Raw genomic sequence first — 23,213 nt, 5'->3', positions numbered from 1 at the left:
AGGGGGTCACATGAGGCTTCTGAAAGCCTTGTTTCAGGATGATGAGTTAGCAACGTGCCTTCAGAGCCACTGTGACATGGGGCTCTCCTTTTTGGATGAGAAGAGTCTGTTTCCTAGGTATATTTTGAAGATTTATTTTTATTTATTTTTTTAAGATTTTTATTTATTTTCAGAGCGGGGAAGGGAGGGAGAAGGAAAGGGAGAGAAAAGTTGACGTTGGAGAGAAACGTTGATTGGTTGCCTCTTGGCATGTCCACAACATGGGACCTGGCCCACAACCCAGGCATGTACCCTGATGAGGAATTGAACCAGTGACCTTTTGGTTCGTGGGATGACACCCAACCCACTGAGCCAAAGCAGTCAGGGCTGAGTATTTTACTTTTTGATAGGGAGGCATTAGTTTGTTTTTTTAATGCAAGTTGGCAATATGGTTAGTTTTTCTGCGCTAATATTTAGCATATATTTGTTTACCCAATAGAGCTGCCAAAAGGAGACCTGAAGAAAAAGAACCTGAAAGAGTAAAACCACAAGTTTCTGATGAAAAAGATGAGGATGAAAAGGTAGGGCCTAATTTTTAAAATTTTACTGTATTTAATATATCCACCAGTTAGAATATTAAAGTGACTTTTTAAAAAATTGCTTTTGTTATGGAAATATTAAGACATACCCAAAAGTGGGCAAATTAGGTTAGCAGACCCTCACATTCTCATCAGCCTTCAACCATTACCGACTTGTGTGACCGTGTTTTAGCCAAGCCCCACTTACTCTCCTTACATTCCCTTTATGCCAATGACGAACAAATCCCAGATACATTACTAAAATATTTACAGAACTGCTTATAAAAAGAAAGAACTCTTTTTAAACATCACCACAATCCCATCATCCTAACGTAATAACAAGATCTAGTCTTTTTTCAAACTTCCCCAATTTTTTCCATTGTGTTTTTAGTTTGTCTGTCTATTTGAAGCAGGATGCAAAAGAGGTCTGCACCATATATTTGGTAGATATTTGTCCTGTATGTCTCCCCACAGTTCCACGCCTCTCCTTTTACTTGCAATATGTGGAAGGAACCTGAATATCTGTAGATTATCTGGATTCTGGGTTTTGCCATTTGCGCTCCTCTTGCGTTTCACATCTCCCTCTAGCCCTGTCTCCTGCAGACTGATGATAGGTCCAGAGGCTTGACCAGATGCAGGTCTTTTGTTGTTTTCCAGAGTACTTCTGAGATGTTCCATCGCACTAGAAGGCACAGTCGTCTTTTTGTGGAGTTAAGATTGATTACTGGGCTCAGGTGCTGTCCGCTTGATCCATCCATTATAAAGTCCCCCTCAGTTTTTCACCTAATGTTTTTAACAGGCATTGCTTAATTCTGTTATTTCACCAGAACTTGTAAAGTGGTGATAGTCTAATTCTATCATTCCTTCATTTATCCAAAATAATTCTAGAAATAAGTTTCCCCTTGTATTAGTCCATTTGAGTCACCATAACAAAATACCACAATCTGGTTAGTGTAAACAACAGATACTTTTTTCAGTTCTGGAGACTGGGAGTCTAAGCTCAAAATGCTGGTAGGGTTAGTGAAGTCTTTCTTCCTGGCTTGCTGACAGTCGCTTTCTCAGTGGGCCCTCATGCGGCCGTTCCCTGTGTGAGCACGGAGGGGGCTGAGCTCTGGCTCTCCCCCTGTAAGGGCACCAGTCCTGTTGGATTAGCCCTATGGCCTCATTTAACCTTAGCCACTTTCTTTAAAGCCCCTTCTTCAAATACAGTCACATTTGGAGTTAGGGCTTCATCAGTTACTTACTTGAGGTACTGCTTGTATAGGAAAGCTAATGTTTGGTTTTTTGTTTTTGTTTTTTAAAAATTGGTCTCCTATGAGTCTTTTAAGGAAGGATTTGGTTATAAGAATTTTGATTATAAGACTTTGCACATGGGGGGTGGTTCGGGTCTCTGGTTCTTTGCCTTCTTTTCTACCTCTGACTAGGTTTTGCGTTTAACCACATGTATAAAATTCTTAACTCTGAAACACTATGCAGATGCAAAATACTTTTTTACCCTTCACTCCAATTTTGTTTTTTCCATTTAGGAGGAGAAGAGACGCAAAACTACATTCAAAGAACCGTAAGAACTTATTTTTGTCTATATACATAGCAGACGATAATATTAAAATAATTGTTCTAGAAAGAAAAAGGGGTGTTTTTTTTTTAATTGCCAGACCAGCCATAGCTTTGAATCTGATTGGGTCTTGTGAGCACAGGACCGAGATGCTCCACTTCTTCCCAGTGAGGCAGGTCCCCTGCATGTGCTGAAGAGACACTTGTGACCTAGCACCTTGCCCCTTATGCAGCCCCTGGTACTCACCTGTGTTGGGTGGGTTAGATTCAACTTTGTGGATTCTGATATGTTTTGAAATGGCTGAAAAAAAACTGTCTTGTTTTTTGTTCCTAGAACTGAGAAAAAAATGGCTCGAACGAAAACAGTAGTGTATTCCAAGGTAAATGAGCATCTGGGGATAAAACTGGTGGTGCAACACTAATGGGATTGCTCGGCGCTGGCTCTCTGAGCACCGTTTGTGTCACGCCCCACAGGCCCATCTTCAAAGGTGCGTTCAATGTGGACAGTACCTGGATGATCCTGAACTGAAGTATGAACATCATCCCACTGATGCAGTAAGTTCCAGCTCTGTCTTCAGCCTTTTACTCCCTTGGCTCTTGTGCCTCTGCTTAATGGTCCAATGTCTCTCAGGTGGATGAGCCACAGTTGTTGACAAATGAGAGACTGTCCATCTTCGATGCCAATGAATCTGGCTTTGAGAGTTATGAGGCTCTTCCCCAACACAAACTGACATGCTTCAGGTACTGATATGCTTCTTCATTGTGACAGGGCACTTCCCTAAAGATGCCAAAGTGCTTAATGTCTCTAGCACCTCACCTGCAAATGTCTTAATGCTGCTAACACTTGATGGGTAAAAGCCACAAAGCCAGTGGAAGTATAGTAGATCTTTGCCAGGGATTGGTGTTTTTTTTGGAGGGAGTTATTAGAACTTTATATTTTGAATCTTTAGTCTCTACACATCCTGGGGGTCTTTCATTCAAACGAGGGCCAACTTTGTGTGAGGTACAGTTATGTCTGTCAGGTAGTAACAACTATGGCCCATGTAAAAAGCATGGAAAGCATCGCATGGCTAGGAGAAAGAAGCTGTGTTTAGAACAGAGTGGTGGGGACATGACTTGAGCAAAGATTCTCTGGTACAAGGGAACAAGCTGAGGAGATAGCTAGGGAAAGGCCTCTCGGGGAGGGAAGAGCAGGTACAGAGGCTCAGAGGTGGGTGTGTGTTGGCTGTGGAAGACTCATTGGTGGGGCTGTGGTGGGGCAGGGAGTGGGGTGAGTGGTAGGGAAATGTAGTCAGGGAGCAGGGTGCCAGGGAAGGGCTAGGTCATACAAGGCTTTGCAGACTGGCATTGACTCCAGAATTTTCTGAGTGACGGTTCATGCTATCTGGACTATATCTTTGGCAAGGCTCTAACGAACCCTTGAGTGAACAGAGTCCTCACAGTCTTCAGCACCTGGCATTTAGTTTGCTCCCGCTTGCTGGAGGTGCAGTGGCTTAATGCAGAAACAAAGGCTTCACTTTGCTTCTTGGTGGTAAATGGCTTGGCCCTAGGATCAGCCCACCTCTCCCTAGAGAGGTGTTGTAGGGGCAAGTGGGTCACCTCAGGAATGCCTGTCGTAAGCCTCAGGGGGACATCACTTCTTGGCAGCCCTTTCTGATACCCTTGTCCCTCAGCAGGTTAGGGGGTTGTTGTGTCCTGGGATAAGACCCCAGTGTATTTCTTCTGTAGCACTTTACACACTCTCTGTGGTGGGTTGGTTTTATCCCCTTCTCCAGCACAGTCAGGATTCTGATTTGTTTTGGGATTCTGTTCATCTACCAGATGACCCTCTGGCCCAAACCTCTGCCTGATGGCACAACCAAACATGCCATGTTGGCATAGCTGGCATTCATGCCCTCTGGCCTCCCTGTAGCATTCCTCAGGCCAGAGGCTTGGAGAGGACCCGGAGCCGGAGCCAGGGCTGCTGTATCAGTAATGTCAGGGCTGGGGCCTCGGCTTCCTCTGTAAGACAGGATCTGCTGTAGGCCCTTTCCTGTAGGGGAGGAAGGTAGCAGTAAGGACAGACTTCCCAGGAGTAATGTGTCTTTTAGCATCAGGCACTCAGAGCCAGACTACGCTGGTTAGTAGGGGACTTTGTTTACCTCTAGTACTTGGGCTCAGTAGGATGGGTAGAAACAAAGCCTCAGGCAGGGTTCATCCTGTGAACCAGTGAGTCCTGTCCCAACCTGGGACTGAAAACTTCTCCTGGATGCAGCATCTACCAAGAGAGCCCAGGGGCGGCCAAGTTGGGTGGGCTCTGGATCCTCATCTTCTGTGGGTTTGCAGCATGTGCCCTCCCTTGATGTGTGTTCATCTTTTCCACTGGACTTTAAGTCTCAAGAGCAGGGCTGTGGCCCATGCCTGTCTACCATGCTTGGCACATGTAGGGGAGCTCAATTCAAGGTGCTCGTTTTCATTTTTTAAAAAAAATTGCGATGCTCCCAGATGAAGATTTCTGGCTTCCAAGGCCCTGGAGTGTGGGAGAGATGGTCTCAGGAGACCTACACAGGTCCTTGCCTGGCCCGCCAGGGGACTCTGAGGGATGGCCTGGCATCTCCAGTGCAGGAGAGCAGTTTTGAGACCTGCATGAGCAGGTCCATAAGCAGAACCCCTGATTCATGTTGTTCTTAAGTTTGGCATCCTGCTTAATGAGGAACAGCCTCCCAGCTGTCAAGGGGTGTCTGTGGATGGTGGGACCATGGATGCCCCTAAACCTTAGCTTTACCCTAGGAGGAAGAAGCTATTATATAATATGCTTTATTTTATTAATTTTTTTGAGGTGAAACTCACATAACAAAAACTAATCATATAAGAAATATTTCAAAAAGGTAAATTCATAGAAACAGAAAACAGATCTGTGGTTGATGGGATTGGGGACAGAATAGGGAGTGACTGCTTAATGGGTGTGAGGGTTTGTTTGTTTGTTTGCAATGAAACTGTTTTGGAGCTAGGTAGAGGTGACTATTGCACAACTATGAGTAGAATGAATTTATTTAAGAGTTGGTATTTGTCTGTTAGCAACATGCCAGGGGAAGATGTGCAATTTGCTCTCTCGTGAGACTTTTTGTCATCCCACTGTCTCACTGATTTCTTGGTGTTGCCTTTGCAGACACTGTATTCTTGATGCACAGGTGGAAGGATCAGGTGGAAGCTATTTGGATGAGAAAACACTGTATTGATCTAGTGGTCTGGTAACCAGAAAGATAAGAGTCTAGGAATTGCACGTAGTCTTGTCTCCTTGTGTCTGAACCTGACTCTGTGCTGCAACTTGCCTTCACCGGTCAGCTGGTTAACACAGTCTTTGTTGCCTGTCTAGTGTATACTGTAAACGTGGTCACCTGTGCCCAATCGACACTGGCCTCATTGAGAAGAATGTTGAACTCTTCTTTTCTGGTTCAGCAAAACCAATATATGATGATGACCCATCTCTTGAAGGTAAGTGTAACATCCCAGATTATTTTTGAGGCAGATATTTTAAAAATAAACAACTTGCCTATAAAGTAGTGTTCAGTTGAAACTCCTGCCTCTTAAAAGACAGGCCTTGAGACTGTGCTGTGAGCAGCTCTACAGAAATGCCCTCTGATGTCTGATGAGGACGGCCTGGCTTGGCTGACAAGGGATGTCAGCTCAGGTGGGCACTTCAAGTGCCTCTTGGCCCTGCTGAGATTTTGATGTGAGTCATAACTCTTGAGTCCATTTCCTTTCAAGAAACTGTTTTTCTTCTTTTCCATCTCTTAGGTGGTGTTAATGGCAAAAATCTAGGCCCCATCAATGAGTGGTGGATCACTGGCTTTGATGGAGGTGAAAAGGCTCTCATTGGCTTCAGCACTTGTAAGTATGTGGCTAGCTGTGGACTGTTCTGGGTTATGAAAGGAGCCTTAGCTTCTGTCCTCCCTGGGCTTGGGGACCTCTCAGCAGGGGCACGTGACCACCACTAACCGTGTGGTGACCACCTGGAGTTCTGGGATGGCCTCTTGTATTAGTTACAGCTAGCCTTGGAACTGACCCTTCAGTTATACGAGTAGATCATATTCTTGCAGCTCAAACCCAGACCAAATTTCAGAGACCAGAGATGAGCTAAATGAAAGCCTCTCAGCAGGTTCTCTAGTCAGTCCCAATAGGCTACTTCTGAATGAGGTAACTGAGGGCACATTCCGTCTTTGACAGCTGGGTATGGAATGACTTAGACTCTTTGTAAGCTTCATGAACTTAACCTATGCCCTTTGGCCACCACAGCTGCCATCTGGTTCAAACCGCTTTATAAAAACATCTTCTGTTCACTCTAGCCTTTGCTGAGTACATTCTGATGGATCCCAGCCCTGAGTACTCTCCAATGTTCAGCGTAATGCAGGAGAAGATCTACATAAGTAAGATAGTTGTTGAGTTCCTGCAGAGCAACCCTGACTCAACCTATGAAGACCTGATCAATAAGATTGAGGTACAAAATTTAAGCTCTTTGTAATCTGGGATTCACACCTATTTACATGCGACATAGATATTGCTGAAAAACTCATGTCTAGAATTAGGGGGAACTTTTTTAGTTCAATTAGAACAGTTTTGCTTAAATCTAAGAAACTTCTGGCGTTTTTTTCTTAAAGACCACTGTTCCTCCTTCGGTGCTCAACCTGAATCGATTCACTGAGGATTCTCTCCTTCGACATGCTCAGTTTGTGGTGGAACAAGTAGAGAGTTATGATGCAGCTGGGGACAGTGATGAACAGCCCATCTTCCTGACCCCCTGCATGAGAGACCTGATCAAGTTGGCCGGGGTAACCCTGGGAAAAAGGTAAGGACACAGCAGGAATAAAGACCCGAGAGTGGAGAAGGCAGAGTTTCCCGCTAACATGATGGGAACCTCTCTCCCAGGCGAGCTGAGAGACGTCAGACCATCAGTCATTCTGCCAAGGAGAAGGACAAAGGCCCTACTAAAGCTACTACCACCAAGCTGGTCTACCAGATTTTCGACACTTTCTTCGCAGAGCAAATTGAAAAGGATGACAGAGAAGACAAGGAGAATGCCTTCAAACGCCGGCGGTGCGGTGTCTGCGAGGTAACATCACCTGGCCTGAGCTCCCTATGTAATCTAAGCAAATCACTCCCTTCTTTTTGGCTTGAGAGGCTCACTGTTCAAGTGTGAGCCCTAATGTGTAAGCTGGGAGAAAGTTGGTAATTGAAGCAGGGAGAACTGTGTGCCTGAGGGGACAAACAGATTGATGACAGCTGTTGAAATTGGTGTGCTCAGGCCTTTTGCTGTTAAGGCTGCTGTCACTAACTAAGGAGCCTAGCTTCCCCATGGCCGTTTGCTCTGCATCTCACTGTGTCTGAAGGCTCCAGCCTGAGGGCAGAGGGTGTGACTGCCCCATGGAGGGCTGCTTCCTCCACGGGAGCACATCCTCCCGGGAGCCTGCCTTCTCTTATGCTGTAACTTTCCCAGAAAAGTAGGGACTCTGTCCAACCTAGATTTGAGGCCTTAAAAGACCTCTGGGGTTTTTTTTTTTTTGTTTTTTGTTTGTTTGTTTGTTTGTTTGTTTTACTTCACTCTGGAAGAATGAATCCCCCTAATCTTCTATGACCCAGAGATCGGATATTGTTTGGTATTTATTACTTGACTTATTTTTGACAAAAATACAGCAGCTGCCTTCATGGCTGCCCTGTGTTCACACTGTGCACGGGAGTCAGCACTTTCCCTCTGTCTTCAGTGGCAGCCCTTTATAGGAATTTGCATGTCCTTACCATTCTTGTTTTGATTTTACTATTTTCCATCTAGCACCTGTATTTCTAAGTTTAAAAAATTTTTTTAAATATACATAACTGGTATTTTTTGTAAGTGTGTTATGTGTTGATATAGGTAGGTCTAGTTAATTCATTTTGAGTAGTCCATAGTACTTGATTACATGACAGTCCCAACTTACCCCTCAATGATGGGCCACTTTCCATGTTAGAAGTCACGCTGCAGGCAGCATCCTTGAATGAGACTTCTGTGGCTGCCTCTATTTAGAAGTAGAATTGCTGGAGTATGGGTTATGTACTTAGCTTTGATCTAGAAAACTGCTTTCCAAAGTGGTGTTACCAACATAGACCTTCTGAGCAGTGCCAGACTTCCCATACTTGTTTCAACACCACATACCCAGCTTTTTAACCTTCGCAAACCTGGAGGGTAGGAATGGTACCTTGTCCCTGGCTCATATCCTGTATCTGTAATGAGGCTAGATGTACAACTTCTAAAATTGTAATTCACCAAAAACCTGGTTACCAATTGTTACTAATGGCCATTTGATTTACTTTTTTAACTGCCTTTCAGGTTTGTCAGCAGCCCGAGTGTGGAAAGTGTAAAGCCTGTAAAGATATGGTTAAATTCGGTGGTAGTGGACGGAGCAAACAGGCCTGCCAGGAGAGGAGGTAGGCTTGGCTGGCTTTGTGCTGGTAGCAGGGGACAAGGCCAGCCAGGCCCAGCCGCTGGCTGGGGAGTGCTCTCTGGGTGGGTCGGCTGCTTTGAAATGTGCAGAGCAGGCTGGAGTGCTTTATCTAGCATTGTCACCAAGCTGGTCTTTGTTATCTGACTAAGACAGCCCCAGGCGGTTTTAATTACAAAAGGGGCCTTGCTTATACAAGTGACTTGTAGGTGTCCCAATATGGCCATGAAGGAGGCAGATGATGATGAGGAAGTGGATGACAATATCCCAGAGATGCCTTCGCCCAAAAAAATGCATCAGGGAAAGAAAAAGAAACAGAACAAGAACCGCATCTCTTGGATTGGAGAAGCTGTCAAGGTAACCCTGGAGCAGGCTGCCTGTCTTCTTACTGCCACCTTCCGGAGAAGCAAGTTGTCTCCTGTCTTGCCACCAGGCCTCTTGAGCAACCTGAATCCTGCTCGCTTGCCTCATGAGAGGAGCAGAGGCAGCTGCAAGGCCCAGGCCTAGGCCTGTGGCCACACACCAGAGATGTCTCTGTTTGTGTACCCAAAGACTTAGATTCCTTAAATTTCCAAAATGGGTATTTGACATAGTTCTAGGGGTGTCAGGCTGCTTCCCCTTCACAGCTTATTTTGATGGGAGGTATCAACATCTCTGGGCTGGGAGCGGGTGTCTTCAGGGCACTAGCAGATTGTCCCCTGGTCACTCTGGTCAGTTCCACATCTAAGGCTCAGTTCCTTTACCAAAGCTGGAAAGCCAGTGTCCTCAGTGCTGCTTCCTTGATGTCCGTAAGTTGAAGATATAGTTGGTTCCCTCGGCAGGCCTGACACCTCTCCCTGCCGGGTGCTGCTTCAGGCCTGGACGTGGCTCAGCCCTGCCCTGCGGTGCTGATGCTCCAGGGCAGGGGGACAGACATGCGTACTGCTGGGCATGTGGAGAGCTGGAAGGGGGCTGGGGCTGTCAGGCTTTGCCAAGGAGGTGACCTCTGAGCCAGGACTCAGAAGGTGGGAGAGGAGCTGCCCCATGAAGATCTGGGGAAGAAGCCAGGGCAGAGGCTCTGCGGTGGAAATGAGTTTTCCTTGTGGGAGAAAAGGGAAGAGGCCTGGGTGGCTGAGAGGAGTCGGGATGGAATGTGGCTTTAGGACTGTGGTGAAGAGTCAGGACTGGTCCTGTTAACACTGAATGCTGGAACCCAATTTGCTGCTAACTGGCAAGGTCAGAGCTGACAACAGAGGCGGTTAGGTGTTCTCTATAGGAGTCAGGCCAGCATAGCTCATGACTTAATGAAATCAGCGTGGGTTATGCCTGTATATGAAATAACAGTATGCTGGTCAAGCCTAGCACAGACCTTCAGACCCATTTCCACCTGAAATAAGCTCTTTGTTTTCAGACTGATGGCAAGAAGACTTACTATAAGAAGGTGTGCATTGACTCAGAAACCCTGGAAGTAGGGGACTGTGTCTCTGTTATTCCAGATGACTCCTCGAAACCACTGTACTTAGCAAGGTGTGTATCTTTCCCTTTGCTTGACTTCAGCATTTTCTCTTGAACAAGTAGGAGATGCCTGTTTGCAAGAATAGCAGCAGCAGCTCTTTGTTCTAGACTGAAACCAACCAAACAAACAAAACAAAAAAAAACCCTCACAAGTTCCCCTAGTAAACTCAAAGCCAATCTGCTGGTGAAGTTAGAACTTTCTTCCCTTCTGCTCTTTGGACTCCAGGGTCACGGCATTGTGGGAGGACAGCATCCAAGGGCAGATGTTTCATGCCCACTGGTTCTGTGCTGGCACAGACACAGTCCTCGGGGCTACGTCGGACCCCCTGGAGCTGTTCCTGGTAGACGAGTGTGAGGACATGCAGCTGTCATACATTCACAGCAAGGTGACAGTCGTCTATAAAGCTCCGTCGGAAAACTGGGCCATGGAGGTGAGTGCCCAGCGCCCCTTGCGTGCCCCTCTCTCACTGTGTGGGGTCATGCCTGACACAGCATCCCTGTCTCCAAAGGGAGGCATGGATCCTGAGGCCCTGCTGGCAGAGGACAATGGGAAGACCTATTTCTACCAGCTGTGGTACGATCAAGACTACGCAAGATTTGAGTCCCCTCCAAAAACTCAGCCGACGGAGGACAACAAGTACAAGTGAGTGCTGGTACCCAGGCCCTGGTGTTGTCACCTTCTCAGGGAGGACATCATGCTTTTGTGTGAATCACTCTAGCTTTTCACATGCTTCCGTCTGCTGGACTTGCTTCCTGGACACCATCTGATGGTTTTCCTTGTTATACCCAAACCAGCCTGGCCTTGTTGCAGTGGCTTTAGGTATATACACAACCTGGGCCTTTATAAGAAGCGCTAGTGTCCAGAAGCAGGGTTTATCGTTCCATTTTCAGCCTTTTTTTTTTTTTTTTTTTTTTTTTTTTGGCATGTTCTCCAGTCTCTGTACCATATTCTAACTGGTGTGTGACTGCTTTTAGGGAGTCTTGCTTCTCTTTTCCCCCATGCTTAGCACCTCATGCCTTTCCTTCTAACCTCTGTACCTCACTTGGTTTGACTAAAAGTGGCACCTGTACCTCTAGAGCAACAGTGAGGCTGATGAGGCGACATCTAGGGGGGCTCACTTAGAGGCTTCTGGTGTTTCTCCGGCTGGCCTGGTGCTGCCTCTTGACTTGATCTCCATTTTTAAGGGAGGCTCCCACACTCCTTTAAGGAATAATGTTGAACTTTAACAAATACCTCTTTGACTTTTATAGAGGTAATGGTATGAGCCTGCTCTGATATTTTGAGTTCCTAACTTAACCACTCTTTGTATTCTTGCTCCTGGTGTATTTTTTTCACCATATTCTAGATTGTTTATTAATGTCTTAGGGTTTTTATAGCAAATATTGTATGTATGTATTATAGCAAATACTTAAAAGTAGGATAGGTTTGACGTCTTCTTGTTTTGTATATATCTCTGGGCCTTGGTCCCAAGTAAGTGCTTCCAAAGCGTGAACATAGCCCTTGCTGGTGTGGCTCAGTGGATTCACTGCTGGCCTGCATGCCGGAGGGTTGCCAGAGGGTTACCAGGAGGGTCACCGGTTTGATTCCCAGTCAGGGCACATGCCCAGGTTGAGGGCCAGGTCCCAGTTTGGGGGTGTGCGAGAGGCAACCAACTAATGTTTCTTTCCCTTTCTTACTCCCTCCCTTCCCCACCTCTAAAAGATAAATAAAATCTTTTTAAAAAGTATGAACAGAAAGTACAGGAAAGCCACTTTCTTCAAACATCTGTAGGCATTTTTCCCTTGGTAACCAGAGTCTGAGTTAAGCCATTGGCTGCTTGTTACGGTCATTACCTGCCACCTCAGGGCCTATTGGTTTTTGTCCTTTACTCTTTCAGATTCTGTGCAAGCTGTGCCCGTCTGGCTGAAATGAGACAAAAGGAAATTCCCAGGGTCATGGAGCAGCTCGAGGACATAGATGGCCGGCTTTTCTACAGCTCAGCCTCCAAGGACGGTGTCCAGTATCGAGTGGGTGATGGCGTGTACCTTCTCCCTGAGGCCTTCACGTTCAAGTGAGTACCACCTTTGCCCAGGTCAGAGCCAGAATCCTTGGGTCAGTACAGAGTTGGCCCTTGTACCAGCTGTTGCCTGAGCCATTGTCACTGGTCAATCATACTGAACTACTTACTTTCTGAAGTTTAATGTTCAGTTACATATAATTTTTGCTTTGCTGCAGCATCAAGCTGTCCAGTCCTGTGAAACGCCCACGGAAGGAACCTGTGGATGAAGAGCTGTATCCAGAACACTACCGGAAATACTCGGACTACATCAAAGGCAGCAATCTGGACGCCCCTGAGCCATACCGAATTGGCCGCATCAAAGAGATCTTCTGTGTTAAGAAGACCAATGGCAAGCCCAATGAAACAGACATTAAGATCAGACTGAACAAGTTCTACAGGTCAGTGGTGGCCTCTGCTTTTCCAGGAGGCAACAAGCTCTTCCAGAAAGTTCTGGCTGAAATGGGGTTATAACGTAGCTAACGCACAGTGGTGTTTTAAGAGTCAGGTAGAGGTAGCCGTTCTTCCAGGTGATTCTGAGTATCTGATGAGTGCTGACAGTGACTTGAATTCTATTTCATAACCTTGCTTTTAGACCTTATTTTAAAGCTGCCAAGTTCTCTTTCCAAGGAAGTCCTTACGACCGCATCTAGAGTGTGACAAAGGCAGAGGTGGAATGTCCTGGTCTGTGCCTGAGGCAGTCCCAGACAACCTTGAGTTCTTCTGAGACTGTCTGCATTCCACCTTCTCCCCCCTGCCCCTCCCAGCACTCATGGTCCTGTTTTTTGCAGGCCCTCCTTCCTGTTTCTGGGGTTTCTTTCCACCTATACTTTCCCAAGGTCTTGGCTGCAACAAATCTTTTTTCTGGGACCCTAGTAACTGGTAGTGGTTAGGAGCTAACCTGAAACTAAGCCACACAGATAGTTATAACGTTGCTTCACTTAGCTAATGTATATCAAAAACTTTCTGAAGTCCTTAGAATAATCATTTGTAACAGCGGGAAAGGAGATGTCTGGCTGGTGTAGATGAGAAAAAGAAGCTCTAGACATGCTTCTTTACAGGAGGCAGGCAGCCAGCCCTGACACAGGGCCAGTCTAGTCTGTTTGGGCTGCAGTGGTGACACAAAGAGGAAGCAAATCATTCAACATTCTGAACCACGTTAAGGTTTAATGTTCAGCTATGCGTAATGGTTACTTCTCTCTTGCACCAAGCTGTGTAGTCCGGTGAAACACCTGTGGGAGGAAGGTTTGTTGCAAAGAATCCCACTGTTTGTAGTGTCTAGCGCCAGCTGCAGAGGACAGGAATCAAGCTGACTGACCTGACTGGAGAGTAGTGGTCTTTTCCCATGGATTCTGTGAGCATCCCCATGAGTGTAGTACCACTTAATTCACTGAATTGCTAACAGTCTCTTCTGCTTGCAGGCCAGAGAACACACATAAGTCCACTCCAGCAAGTTACCATGCAGACATCAACCTGCTTTACTGGAGCGATGAGGAGGCCGTGGTGGACTTCAGTGCCGTGCAGGGCCGCTGCACTGTGGAGTACGGGGAGGACCTGCCCGAGTGCCTGCAGGACTTCTCTGCCGGTGGCCCAGACCGCTTCTACTTTCTCGAGGTGGTGCCCCAGGCTTGCTGGAGGGAGGGGCTTTGCATCAAACTCACAGCCCCTGAGAAAGCACTTTAATTGTACAGAGTACAGATCTATACAGAGAACAAGTCTATGACATTCAAAGATGGAACTTAATACTTTTGGCTTTTTCTTTTTCTTTTCTTTTGTTTTGTTTTTTTGTTTTGTTTTGTTTTAAAGAGAACAGTTGCTGGGAAGAGCCCAAATGCTCCTACTTTTGGCTTTTTACAAAGTACAATGATAAGTAGAATATTTGAGTGTCCTAATGCAACCTACACAGGTCCTTGCCTGGCCCACCAGGGGACTGAGGGATGGCCTGGCATCTCCAGTGCAGGAGAGCAGTTTTGAGACCCTCATGAGCAGGTCTCAAATTTATTTGAAGACTATTAGGCGGCCTCTGCTAGCTCACCCAGTGCCTTAGTGTGAGTTAGGAAAGGGGGCCTCTTCCCTGGGGAGACACTGTCCTGCCCCTCAGTCCCTTCTTCCAAGTGTCCGCCTCCAGGCCAAGACCACACGCTGTGCATTTGGCCCTGGTTATTGAGAGAAGATCCAGGAGTCTGTCAACTAAGCTGATCACTTAAATTGTCTGAGCGTAGCCTTTCCGTGTTGGCTCACTTGAAATGACACATTTCTACGTTTCCCCAGGTTCCAGTACAGATAGCCTCATCAGACTGTAGTCTCTTGGAGTAGCAGTTTTGCCTGTTTTTAGAATGAGTAGTCCAGGCACTTATAGAAGCAGGAATCTCAATGTAGACCACATAAAATATTTGTATTAATACAATTTAAAAGATTTTCCAGTGTAATAAAATCAAAGTATTATTTGTGGCTCTTCGCTTATGGCTATACTCAGGGAAAAATTAAGTAGATCTTTATGCAATTAACTTGGTAGAGAGGACCAATGTGTTTCTCTGCCAGACTGATGTGGTTCTTCCCTTCCCAGGCCTATAATGCAAAAAGCAAAAGCTTTGAAGATCCTCCCAACCATGCCCGTAGCCCTGGAAACAAAGGGAAAGGGAAGGGAAAAGGTATGTCGTTATTCCCTAGGGTCCTTTTCAAGTCCATCTTCTATAACTCAGGATACTTTGTTTCTGAATCAATAAGGTGTTTGAAGAAAGCAAGTCAAGGCTCATATAATTTGTGGCCTGTCTTCTCCAGGAAAAGGCAGGGTAAAGTCTCAAACATGTGAGCCAAGTGAACCCAAGACGGAAATTCAGCTGCGGAAACTACGGACCCTGGATGTATTTTCTGGCTGTGGGGGGTTATCGGAAGGATTCCATCAAGCAGGTAATGGCCAGGAGGTTCTTTCTCTGCACAACTAGTAAAACTAGACTTGGCACGTTCTGTCTGGAAGAGCTTTCTGGTTCTGGTCACCTTTATGATTCGAGAGTCTCGTTCCAGGTTGTTTAAAGTCCTCCTTTGTCTCTTTTTCTGCCAGGCATCTCAGAAACACTGTGGGCCATTGAGATGTGGGACCCTGCGGCCCAGGCGTTCCGGCTGAACAACCCCGGGTCCACGGTGTTCACGGAGGACTGCAATGTCCTGCTGAAGCTGGTCATGGCCGGGGAGGTGACCAACTCCCGTGGCCAGAAGCTGCCTCAAAAGGGAGACGTGGAGATGCTGTGTGGAGGGCCACCCTGCCAAGGCTTCAGTGGCATGAACCGCTTCAATTCTCGTACCTACTCCAAGTTCAAGAACTCTCTGGTGGTCTCTTTCCTCAGGTAAACGGAGAAGCCTCTCTGTGTTCCGTGCTGCCTACTGGTAACTGGACAGCCAGCCCTGGGGCTGTGGGACTGGCTGTGCTGGGGTGAACGGTCACTGCTTTAGCCTGTGCAGCTGCTGATGGCCGTGTGCTGAGGTGAAACGCCTGGCGTTTGCCTTCAGGAAGCTCACAGCTCACTTTCGGCTGAGGAGAGAATACAAGAGTTGGGAGGGTCTGTTTCTAGACAGCCAAACATTGACCATTTGGAAGTGTGTTTTAATAGAACAGGTCCTTTTTTTAAATCTCAGTCCAAATGGTGATTCTCGTGGTCTCTCCTGTCTCCTGCAGCTACTGTGATTACTACCGGCCGCGGTACTTCCTCCTGGAGAATGTCCGGAACTTTGTCTCCTTTAAGCGCTCCATGGTCCTAAAGCTCACTCTCCGCTGCCTGGTCCGCATGGGCTACCAGTGCACGTTTGGCGTGTTGCAGGTGGGCTCCCGGGCAGTCGGGCAAAGGTGGGTGGGTGGATGTGGACGGGAAGAGGATCATCAGTCCCTGGAGTGACTGCAGCAGTCTCTCCTTCTGAAAATAAGGCTCAAGGGGCCAGGCCTGAGAGGGATAACCAGCTGTGCAGGTAGGGGCAGGCAGATGGCTGCTGGGGCCCGCGCCCGCCGCTGGGAAGCCCACAACCTTTAGATCTGAGAGCTGAGCTGTGTCCTCTCGTGTGCCTGAGGAGAGGCTGTGTTCAAGGGGGCTTTTGGCTGTTTTGTTTCTGGCTCACTTCCTCAGTAGGGAATGGTGGTGGCCAAGTATGATACTCTAGGCAGCAGTTAGATCCCCACAGAGGGGTGGTTGAGGCCAGGCTGGCAGAACCACACACAGACTCTGTTTACAGGTTTCCTCTGGGTGAGTGCACATGCATACAGACACCTAGAGGGGGAAGAGGTCACACTCCAGGTGGCTACCAGTGGCTGTGACTGCAGGGGTCGCGATTTGGGATGACCTATGGGAAGTAGGCCTTATCCAAAAGCAGCACCTCTGTGTGTATCCATTTAGTCACTGTCGGCATAACCAGCGCTGAGATAACTATCAACGGGCAGGGAGGTTGGGTGGGAAGCCAACGAGTGAGCAAATACCAGTCTCATGGCTCCCCCTGGTTCAGCCCCTGTGGTATCCAGGCCCTCAGGTCAAGCCTGGTTGGCAGCCGTGTTCTCGGTCCCTGCGACCACAGGCTGCCAGGTAGGTAGCTGGGCTCTGTGCATTCTCTTCTGGCCTCTTCTCCACAAGTGCCGAGACCATGGGGTTCCTTGCAGTCTCTGTAAAGAGCTGGCTGGGTCCCCGGTAGAGTTCACTCTGTCCTCTCCAGTAGCCACCACATGGAATCTTAGGTTCTTTCATCTGGTCTCACTTTTTTTCTTCTTTTTTAATTGATTTTAGAGAAAGAGGAAGGGGTAGGGGAGGAGAAAGAGTAGCACTGATTTGTTGTTCCTCTTATGTATTCGTTGGTTGATTTTTGTGTGTGCCCTGACTGGGGATTGAACACACAACCTTGGCATATCGGGATGATGCTTTAACCAGCTGAGCTACCCAGCCAGGGCTGGTCTCACTTCTTGTCAGGAGTAAACTTGCTGGGTTGTGGGTTTTCTGGGTGAGCTGTGCACCAGCCAGCCCCTCCAGAAAGTGGGATGTTGCTGACCTCCGACCTTGGTTCAGCCACTGGGAATGCCCATTGACCCCAGGTATGTGGCTCTCCTGTGCACAGGCTGGTCAGTACGGTGTGGCCCAGACACGGAGGCGAGCCATTATCCTGGCTGCAGCCCCTGGGGAGAAACTCCCCCTGTTCCCAGAGCCCCTGCATGTGTTCGCGCCTCGGGCCTGCCAGCTGAGCGTCGTGGTGGACGACAAGAAGTTTGTCAGCAACATAACCAGGTAGGAGCCCCCGCTCACCCTGCCATGTCATGGCGGTAGTGAGCACCGCCTGGGGCAGCTTGGCGTTGGACTCTGCCACCTCCCCTGTCATGTTATGATCCCTGAGTAAGCACTGGTACGAAGCGGTGGCCACATGCTTGACTGCAGCCATGAGCAAAGCCCGACTATATCCTGTCTCCTGCCTGGACAGAGTCTAAGAAGAATGCTACCCACGTGACTTCAGGCAGCCCTTTGACCACTGAGACAGCTTGTCCTTGCTAGCGAGGGCAGTGCCAACATCAGGGGATGGCCATGGTGATTCAAGGAACAGTGCAGTTTGCGTCCCCAGAAGGGTCAACTGTCTGCCGTGCTCTATTGCAGGCTGAGCTCAGGTCCGTTCCGAACCATCACTGTGCGTGACACAATGTCTGACCTTCCTGAGATCCGGAACGGGGCTTCGGCCCTGGAGATCTCGTACAACGGGGAGCCTCAGTCCTGGTTCCAGAGGCAGCTCCGGGGCTCACAGTACCAGCCCATCCTCAGGGACCACATCTGTAAGGTAATGTTGCCCAACAGAGGGGCCCTCCTTCCAGCTGCCTCCCAGGAACCACAGACCTGGTGGAGCCCAGCCCCCGCTCCAGCGTCTTCCAGCCCTTGGCCCCTAACCACCCACCCAAACCACCCAAACCACTGTCATCTTGACTGGCCCCCAGCCTCACTGCCTCACTGCCTCTTGCTTCTCTTCTTGCCCCCACCACCCATGTCCCTCGCAGCAGCACGTAGTCATGGAAAACATCAACTAGAGTTTTTACTTTTCGTGGAGTAGGTCTGGGGTGGTGCGTCTGGTCACCGCCCCCTCTGACTGACCTCTCTCGCCACTCCTGCTCCCTGTGTGATCCAAATGTGCCGAGCCTGGCCGTTTGCACCCCCAGCTGCTACGGCTCCTCATACTGCAGGGCTCAGCTCGGGCGTCCCCGCTGCGCCTGCCCTGAGGCTGTTACTCCACCTGCTCCCCCCCCACATCATTCCTCGTCCCTGCTCTGTCTTCATGGCACACGTGGGATCCCCAAGCTGTCCATTTGGGTAACCCATCTGCCCAAGAGGGAGATAAGCCCCTGGGAGTTCCTGGTTACTGTAGTGTCCCCAGTGCCCAGCCCACTACAGGTGCTCCCTGAGCTGGGTGACAGCTGGGCCTTGCTGCCCTCTTTCAGGACATGAGCGCCTTGGTGGCCGCCCGCATGCGGCACATCCCTCTGGCACCGGGCTCAGATTGGCGTGACCTGCCAAACATCGAGGTGCGGCTCTCCGATGGCACCATGGCCAGGAAGCTGCGGTACACCCACCACGACAAGAAGAACGGCTGCAGCAGCACCGGGGTCCTCCGAGGGGTCTGCTCCTGTGCGGAAGGTGGGACCCGTGTGTGCCCTGCGGGGAGCTTCCCTCGAGTTTATTGTGAAGCCCTAGCCCCTCAGGTTCTGCCCCGGCCCCCCCCCACCCCCCCCCGCCCAGCAGTCAGTCAGCTCGGGTGAAAGAGCACTGTTATCTGGGGTGCCTCAGCAGGACATGCTGGCATGCTGGGTGCTGCTGCCCAGTGGCCCTGGGCAGGGCACACAGGCTAAGCCTGGGTGTCCCCCAGGTAAAAGCTGTGCCCAGGGAATGGGGACTGTTGGCTGCTGTGTCCCTGGATGGGCTCCAAGTGCTACAGGTACCTTCCCAGCCTTTCTCCTGTTCCGTAACCTCAGCCTCATTGCAGCCCTCTCTCCAATCAGGCAAAGCCTGTGACTCCACGGCCAGACAGTTCAACACCCTCATCCCCTGGTGCTTGCCCCACACCGGTAACAGGCACAACCACTGGGCTGGCCTCTACGGACGGCTTGAGTGGGATGGCTTCTTTAGCACGACCGTCACCAACCCCGAGCCCATGGGCAAGCAGGTAGGATGGAGGACGTGGGTCAGGCCTGGGAAGGGGACAAAGGCACCAGCTTAGCAGGTGGGGTAGCCTGCCAGGAACTGGCACTGCCCCCCGCCTGCCTCGGCTTCTCCCCAGTGCAGTGTTCCACCCTGCCCACAAGGGCAGGTCTTGTGCCCCTGCCCCACTGCGCCTCTCGCCCCCAGGGTCGTGTGCTTCACCCTGAACAGCACCGTGTCGTGAGCGTGCGGGAGTGTGCCCGCTCCCAGGGCTTCCCGGACACTTACAGGCTGTTTGGCAATATCCTGGACAAGCACCGTCAGGTCAGTGGAGTGGGACAGAGCGGGCTGGCTTCTCCTCTGGCCCTGAGGAGGGGCTGGCAGGGGGTAGGCTCCTCTCACACCTGAACAGGGTAAAGAGTGGTCCAGTGGAGAGCACAACTCACAGGGATGCCGATTGGCTGTCCCCCTGCTGGGAGAGCTGAGGCCAGGAAGGAGAGCACCCCCTACTGGGGACCTGGCCCGCAACCCAGGCATGTGTCCTGACTGGGAATCGAACCAGCGAGCCTTTGGTTCACAGACCAGTGCTCAATCCACTGAGGCACACCAGCCAGGGCAGGAAAGTTTTAATGCAATGAACTTCAGAGAGGGAGCAGACTAAATACATGGTGGTGAAAATTCGTTATTGCTAAAGGTTAAAATGAACCAACAATTCCTCTCTGATTCTTAGGGTGTTAGGTTGGCTTCTTGAATGAATGTATTTCCATCCAAGTAGTGCACATGTGGCTTAAAAAGCCAACAGTGCCTGGGGGCTTTAGGGGGAAACTCCTACTTCACCTCTTACCCCCAGTTCTGTTCTCTGAAAGCAGCCACTCAGCTAGAAGTGAAGCGTGGTGGCTTTCACATCTGGATCTTTGAGTTTTTCTAAAGCCCTTTAAAGGTTCCCTTCTCTGTGGGTGGTTCTTGACATGTTGGTGTTTGGGATGGGAGGATAAGCTTATTGGCAGGTCAGAGGGTCATCATGGTAGAAAGGCTCATGTGAGCATGAGACCAGGGGCCCAGTATCCTCACTTGGGCAGAGGCTGGTGCTGACCCCAGCTGTGCCAGACAAGGCATCACCCTCTCTGCTTCCTTCCTGCAGGTGGGTAATGCCGTGCCGCCACCCCTGGCCAAAGCCATTGGCTTGGAGATCAAGCGCTGTGTGTTGGCCAAAGCTCAAGAGAGTGCCTCAGGTATGATGGGTATGGGTGGGCTGGGGGAAGCCAGGGTATAACTAGGCTCGGGGATTCAGGCGAGTCACACACCCTCCCTAGTGGCCTCACTTCTCTCTGGGCTGCTGTGAGATGGGATGAGTCATGCATGTCTAGTGCTCAGAACAGGTTATCCGGCACGTGGCGGGCGGCTGGGTCTCAGGGCACTTTCCCTGTCCCTCCGGGTGAGCCTGGCTCAGGGGGGCCTGCCTCAGCCTCTAACCCAGGCAGTTTGGAAACTTCCAGGGGACACCTTTGAGCAGCAGTCAGTCTCCCTGAATGTTCATTCAGAGCTGCTACAGGTTCTTTTACAGCCAGCCACTAATACCGACGCCTGGCATTCAGGTAGTTCCTGACTTTGTGTGTGTGCTGTGCTTGCCTGTTGTAGGGTGATGTTGTATATATTCCCTGCAGTGACTTTCCATTTTCTCTCCCTTCAGTTAAAATCAAGGAGGAGAAAACTATCAAGGACTAGTATGACCCTCCCATCGTCCTTGTGTCTGGCACCAGGGATCCCCAATGTGCACTGATGTTGTATTTTTAACATGTTGAAATCTGTCAGTTCAAATGTGTTGTACACGGTGTTTGTGGCCTTGGCTGACATGAAGCTGTTCTGTAAGGTTTGCTTATCAAGAAATGACTTAGTGATCAAATTGTGCAGTACTTTGTGCATTCTGAATTTTAAAAGTTTTTTATTATGCATTATATCAGATCTACCACTGTATGAGTGGAAATTAAAACTTTATGTAGTTTTTATATGTTGTAATATTTCTTCAAATAAATCTCTCCTATAAATCACCTTGGCTGGTGACTCGTGATTTACAAGGGGTTTCTGGCTGTCTCAGCTGAGGCGCGATGAGGATGGGTTCCTCCTTAGTGGTGCCCATTTAGAGAGGGGAAGGGAGGTGGTCCCTCAAGAGGCATTTGTGTGAAGTTAGATCACTTCATGTGTCCCATGTGCGTATTGAGGGTAGGGGTTAACTTGTGTGACTTAGTTCTGGCCAACGAGATGCAAGTGAAACTTACTAGTATGGCTTCCAGGGAGGTCTTCTAAAGGAATAGTATTAGTTGGCCTAACCCATGACCTTGTGGGCCTTCTTTGGAGTGGGCTGTGATGCCTGGTAATGCAGCAGCCATCTTGTGACCATGAGGTCAGAAGCTCCTTGCAGTTGATGGCGGAGCAAGAAGAGAGGAGTTAGAGCCCTGGCCTGCCAACCCCAGACAAACCCTTATTTGCTCAAGAATCTGCTAGGTGGGCTTTCTGTGCCTTCAGCCTAACTCAATCCTACTGAAGTCTAAGACGAACAAAATTTTTGGTTTGTCTTTTGGGAAAGGACTTGTGCTTCATTGACATTTTATAGCAAGCATACAAAGAAACGTCAGTCTCCAGCCCCCACGACCCAGAGGAGAAACATTAGATGTTAAGTGACACCTGTTCCACCACCTGTATGTGTATTTTCATAAATGGTGTCCTCAGGGGCACTCCGACTAACTTTTGGCTCAATGAGTCCCAGGTGTTTCAGACAGTAAGTCTAAAGGACTAAATATAATTCAAATGCAAAATATACTAAGTTCCTTATAAGTAGTTAGGCATTTGCCTCTTTTTGCTGCAAACAAACAACACTGCACTGAACATTCTGTACATTCTCTTCCATCATCTCCTACAGGGAACTATCTCAAAAGGTTCTGAGACTGTTGAGTATAAAAGTTTATATGTCCATTTCAGAACATGTGACTGACCTACCCGTCGGAGAGGCTTTTAACACTGTCCCCGCCAACAGTGCAAGCTTTCCTTTAGGCTGCCCTGGCATTTAACCCTTCAGTCCTTGTCAAGGGAGTAGTGAAAGTCTTCGCAGCATTTTTTAGGAGTGATTCAACGTCCATGTGCCTGGCGGCCCCTGGACTGTTCCTCCTTTCTGTGGTGACATATGACTTTATCTTTGCTGGGAACTGCTCCGTCATCAGATTTTTACCTCTGCTTGTGTTCCTGTCACCTTGAGTCAGCACATCTTCGCCATATTGAGATTTTATTTTGGGGGGTTAGATTTAATGTCTGCCTTTGTTTTTCAGGGCCTATTTAGAAAGGCTTCCCTTGCCCCCAGGTCATAAGCTTGTCTTTTCTTCCATATTTCTGTGACATCTCATTTAAACACGTGACTCATTTTGTAGAGATGAAAACGGGCCTCTTGGCTTAGTGTTGGAACAGGTAACAAATGCACATGCTATACATAATAGCTCGAGATAGTATCTGGTAAAGCTCCCTCATCAGAAATTTTATTTATCTATACTTTCTGCCTTTTTTAAAGCTAAACCTCATTTAAAAAATTGTGAGCATAGTGAAAAATATGCTCTGCTTTCTGCATCCCAGTCACCTTGAGCCAACTGAGTCCTTACCACCTTCCAAAGTCATTCCGTGCCTGGCTACAAACTCGTGTCTCTCTTCTCTGCCACAAGTGCTGGCATGGATTAAAACTGCTTTGTGCCTTGAAGGTTGTTCTACCTAAGAACAACTCACTGGTTCCCTATTTTTTTAAATTGAGGACTAATCTGAAATGCACAAATCCTGAATATACAGCTTGAATTTTGATAAATGAACACAACCCTGTAACTCATATTTTTATTTAACCTATAGAATATTTCCATCAACCCAGCTAATCACTCTCCTTCCCCTACCAACAGGCACCTCTGGTCCAATTCTGTCTCCATACAGGCTTTTTGTCTGGTGTCT

General features: G+C 48.6%; 1 protein-coding gene across 1 annotated transcript in view; it reads left to right on the top strand.

The window, feature by feature from the left end:
* Positions 1–21,263, top strand: part of DNMT1 (DNA methyltransferase 1) — a 40,493-nt gene extending 19,230 nt beyond the window's left edge. Inside the window, exons 12-40 of the mRNA XM_054562222.1 lie at positions 479–560; positions 2,084–2,118; positions 2,446–2,491; positions 2,586–2,666; positions 2,743–2,852; positions 5,467–5,585; positions 5,889–5,981; positions 6,437–6,588; positions 6,749–6,936; positions 7,017–7,200; positions 8,452–8,549; positions 8,773–8,920; positions 9,954–10,069; positions 10,284–10,488; positions 10,567–10,700; positions 11,935–12,108; positions 12,273–12,494; positions 13,515–13,707; positions 14,660–14,744; positions 14,875–15,003; positions 15,155–15,437; positions 15,767–15,908; positions 17,182–17,348; positions 17,709–17,886; positions 18,539–18,734; positions 19,097–19,260; positions 19,443–19,559; positions 20,377–20,467; positions 20,926–21,263. Of these exons, the coding sequence (XP_054418197.1) occupies positions 479–560; positions 2,084–2,118; positions 2,446–2,491; positions 2,586–2,666; positions 2,743–2,852; positions 5,467–5,585; positions 5,889–5,981; positions 6,437–6,588; positions 6,749–6,936; positions 7,017–7,200; positions 8,452–8,549; positions 8,773–8,920; positions 9,954–10,069; positions 10,284–10,488; positions 10,567–10,700; positions 11,935–12,108; positions 12,273–12,494; positions 13,515–13,707; positions 14,660–14,744; positions 14,875–15,003; positions 15,155–15,437; positions 15,767–15,908; positions 17,182–17,348; positions 17,709–17,886; positions 18,539–18,734; positions 19,097–19,260; positions 19,443–19,559; positions 20,377–20,467; positions 20,926–20,960 (3,967 nt within the window). The 3' untranslated portion in view covers positions 20,961–21,263. The remainder of the gene's footprint in view (positions 1–478; positions 561–2,083; positions 2,119–2,445; positions 2,492–2,585; positions 2,667–2,742; positions 2,853–5,466; positions 5,586–5,888; positions 5,982–6,436; positions 6,589–6,748; positions 6,937–7,016; positions 7,201–8,451; positions 8,550–8,772; positions 8,921–9,953; positions 10,070–10,283; positions 10,489–10,566; positions 10,701–11,934; positions 12,109–12,272; positions 12,495–13,514; positions 13,708–14,659; positions 14,745–14,874; positions 15,004–15,154; positions 15,438–15,766; positions 15,909–17,181; positions 17,349–17,708; positions 17,887–18,538; positions 18,735–19,096; positions 19,261–19,442; positions 19,560–20,376; positions 20,468–20,925) is intronic.
* Positions 21,264–23,213: the final 1,950 nt, after the last annotated feature.

This window comes from Pteronotus mesoamericanus, unplaced genomic scaffold (assembly GCF_021234165.1).
Source record: "Pteronotus mesoamericanus isolate MK-2021 breed Mesoamerican mustached bat unplaced genomic scaffold, CSHL_Meso_final scaffold_636, whole genome shotgun sequence".
In the NCBI taxonomy this organism is placed as follows: domain Eukaryota; kingdom Metazoa; phylum Chordata; class Mammalia; order Chiroptera; family Mormoopidae; genus Pteronotus; species Pteronotus mesoamericanus.
This window is presented reverse-complemented; position numbering and strand designations above follow the sequence as displayed.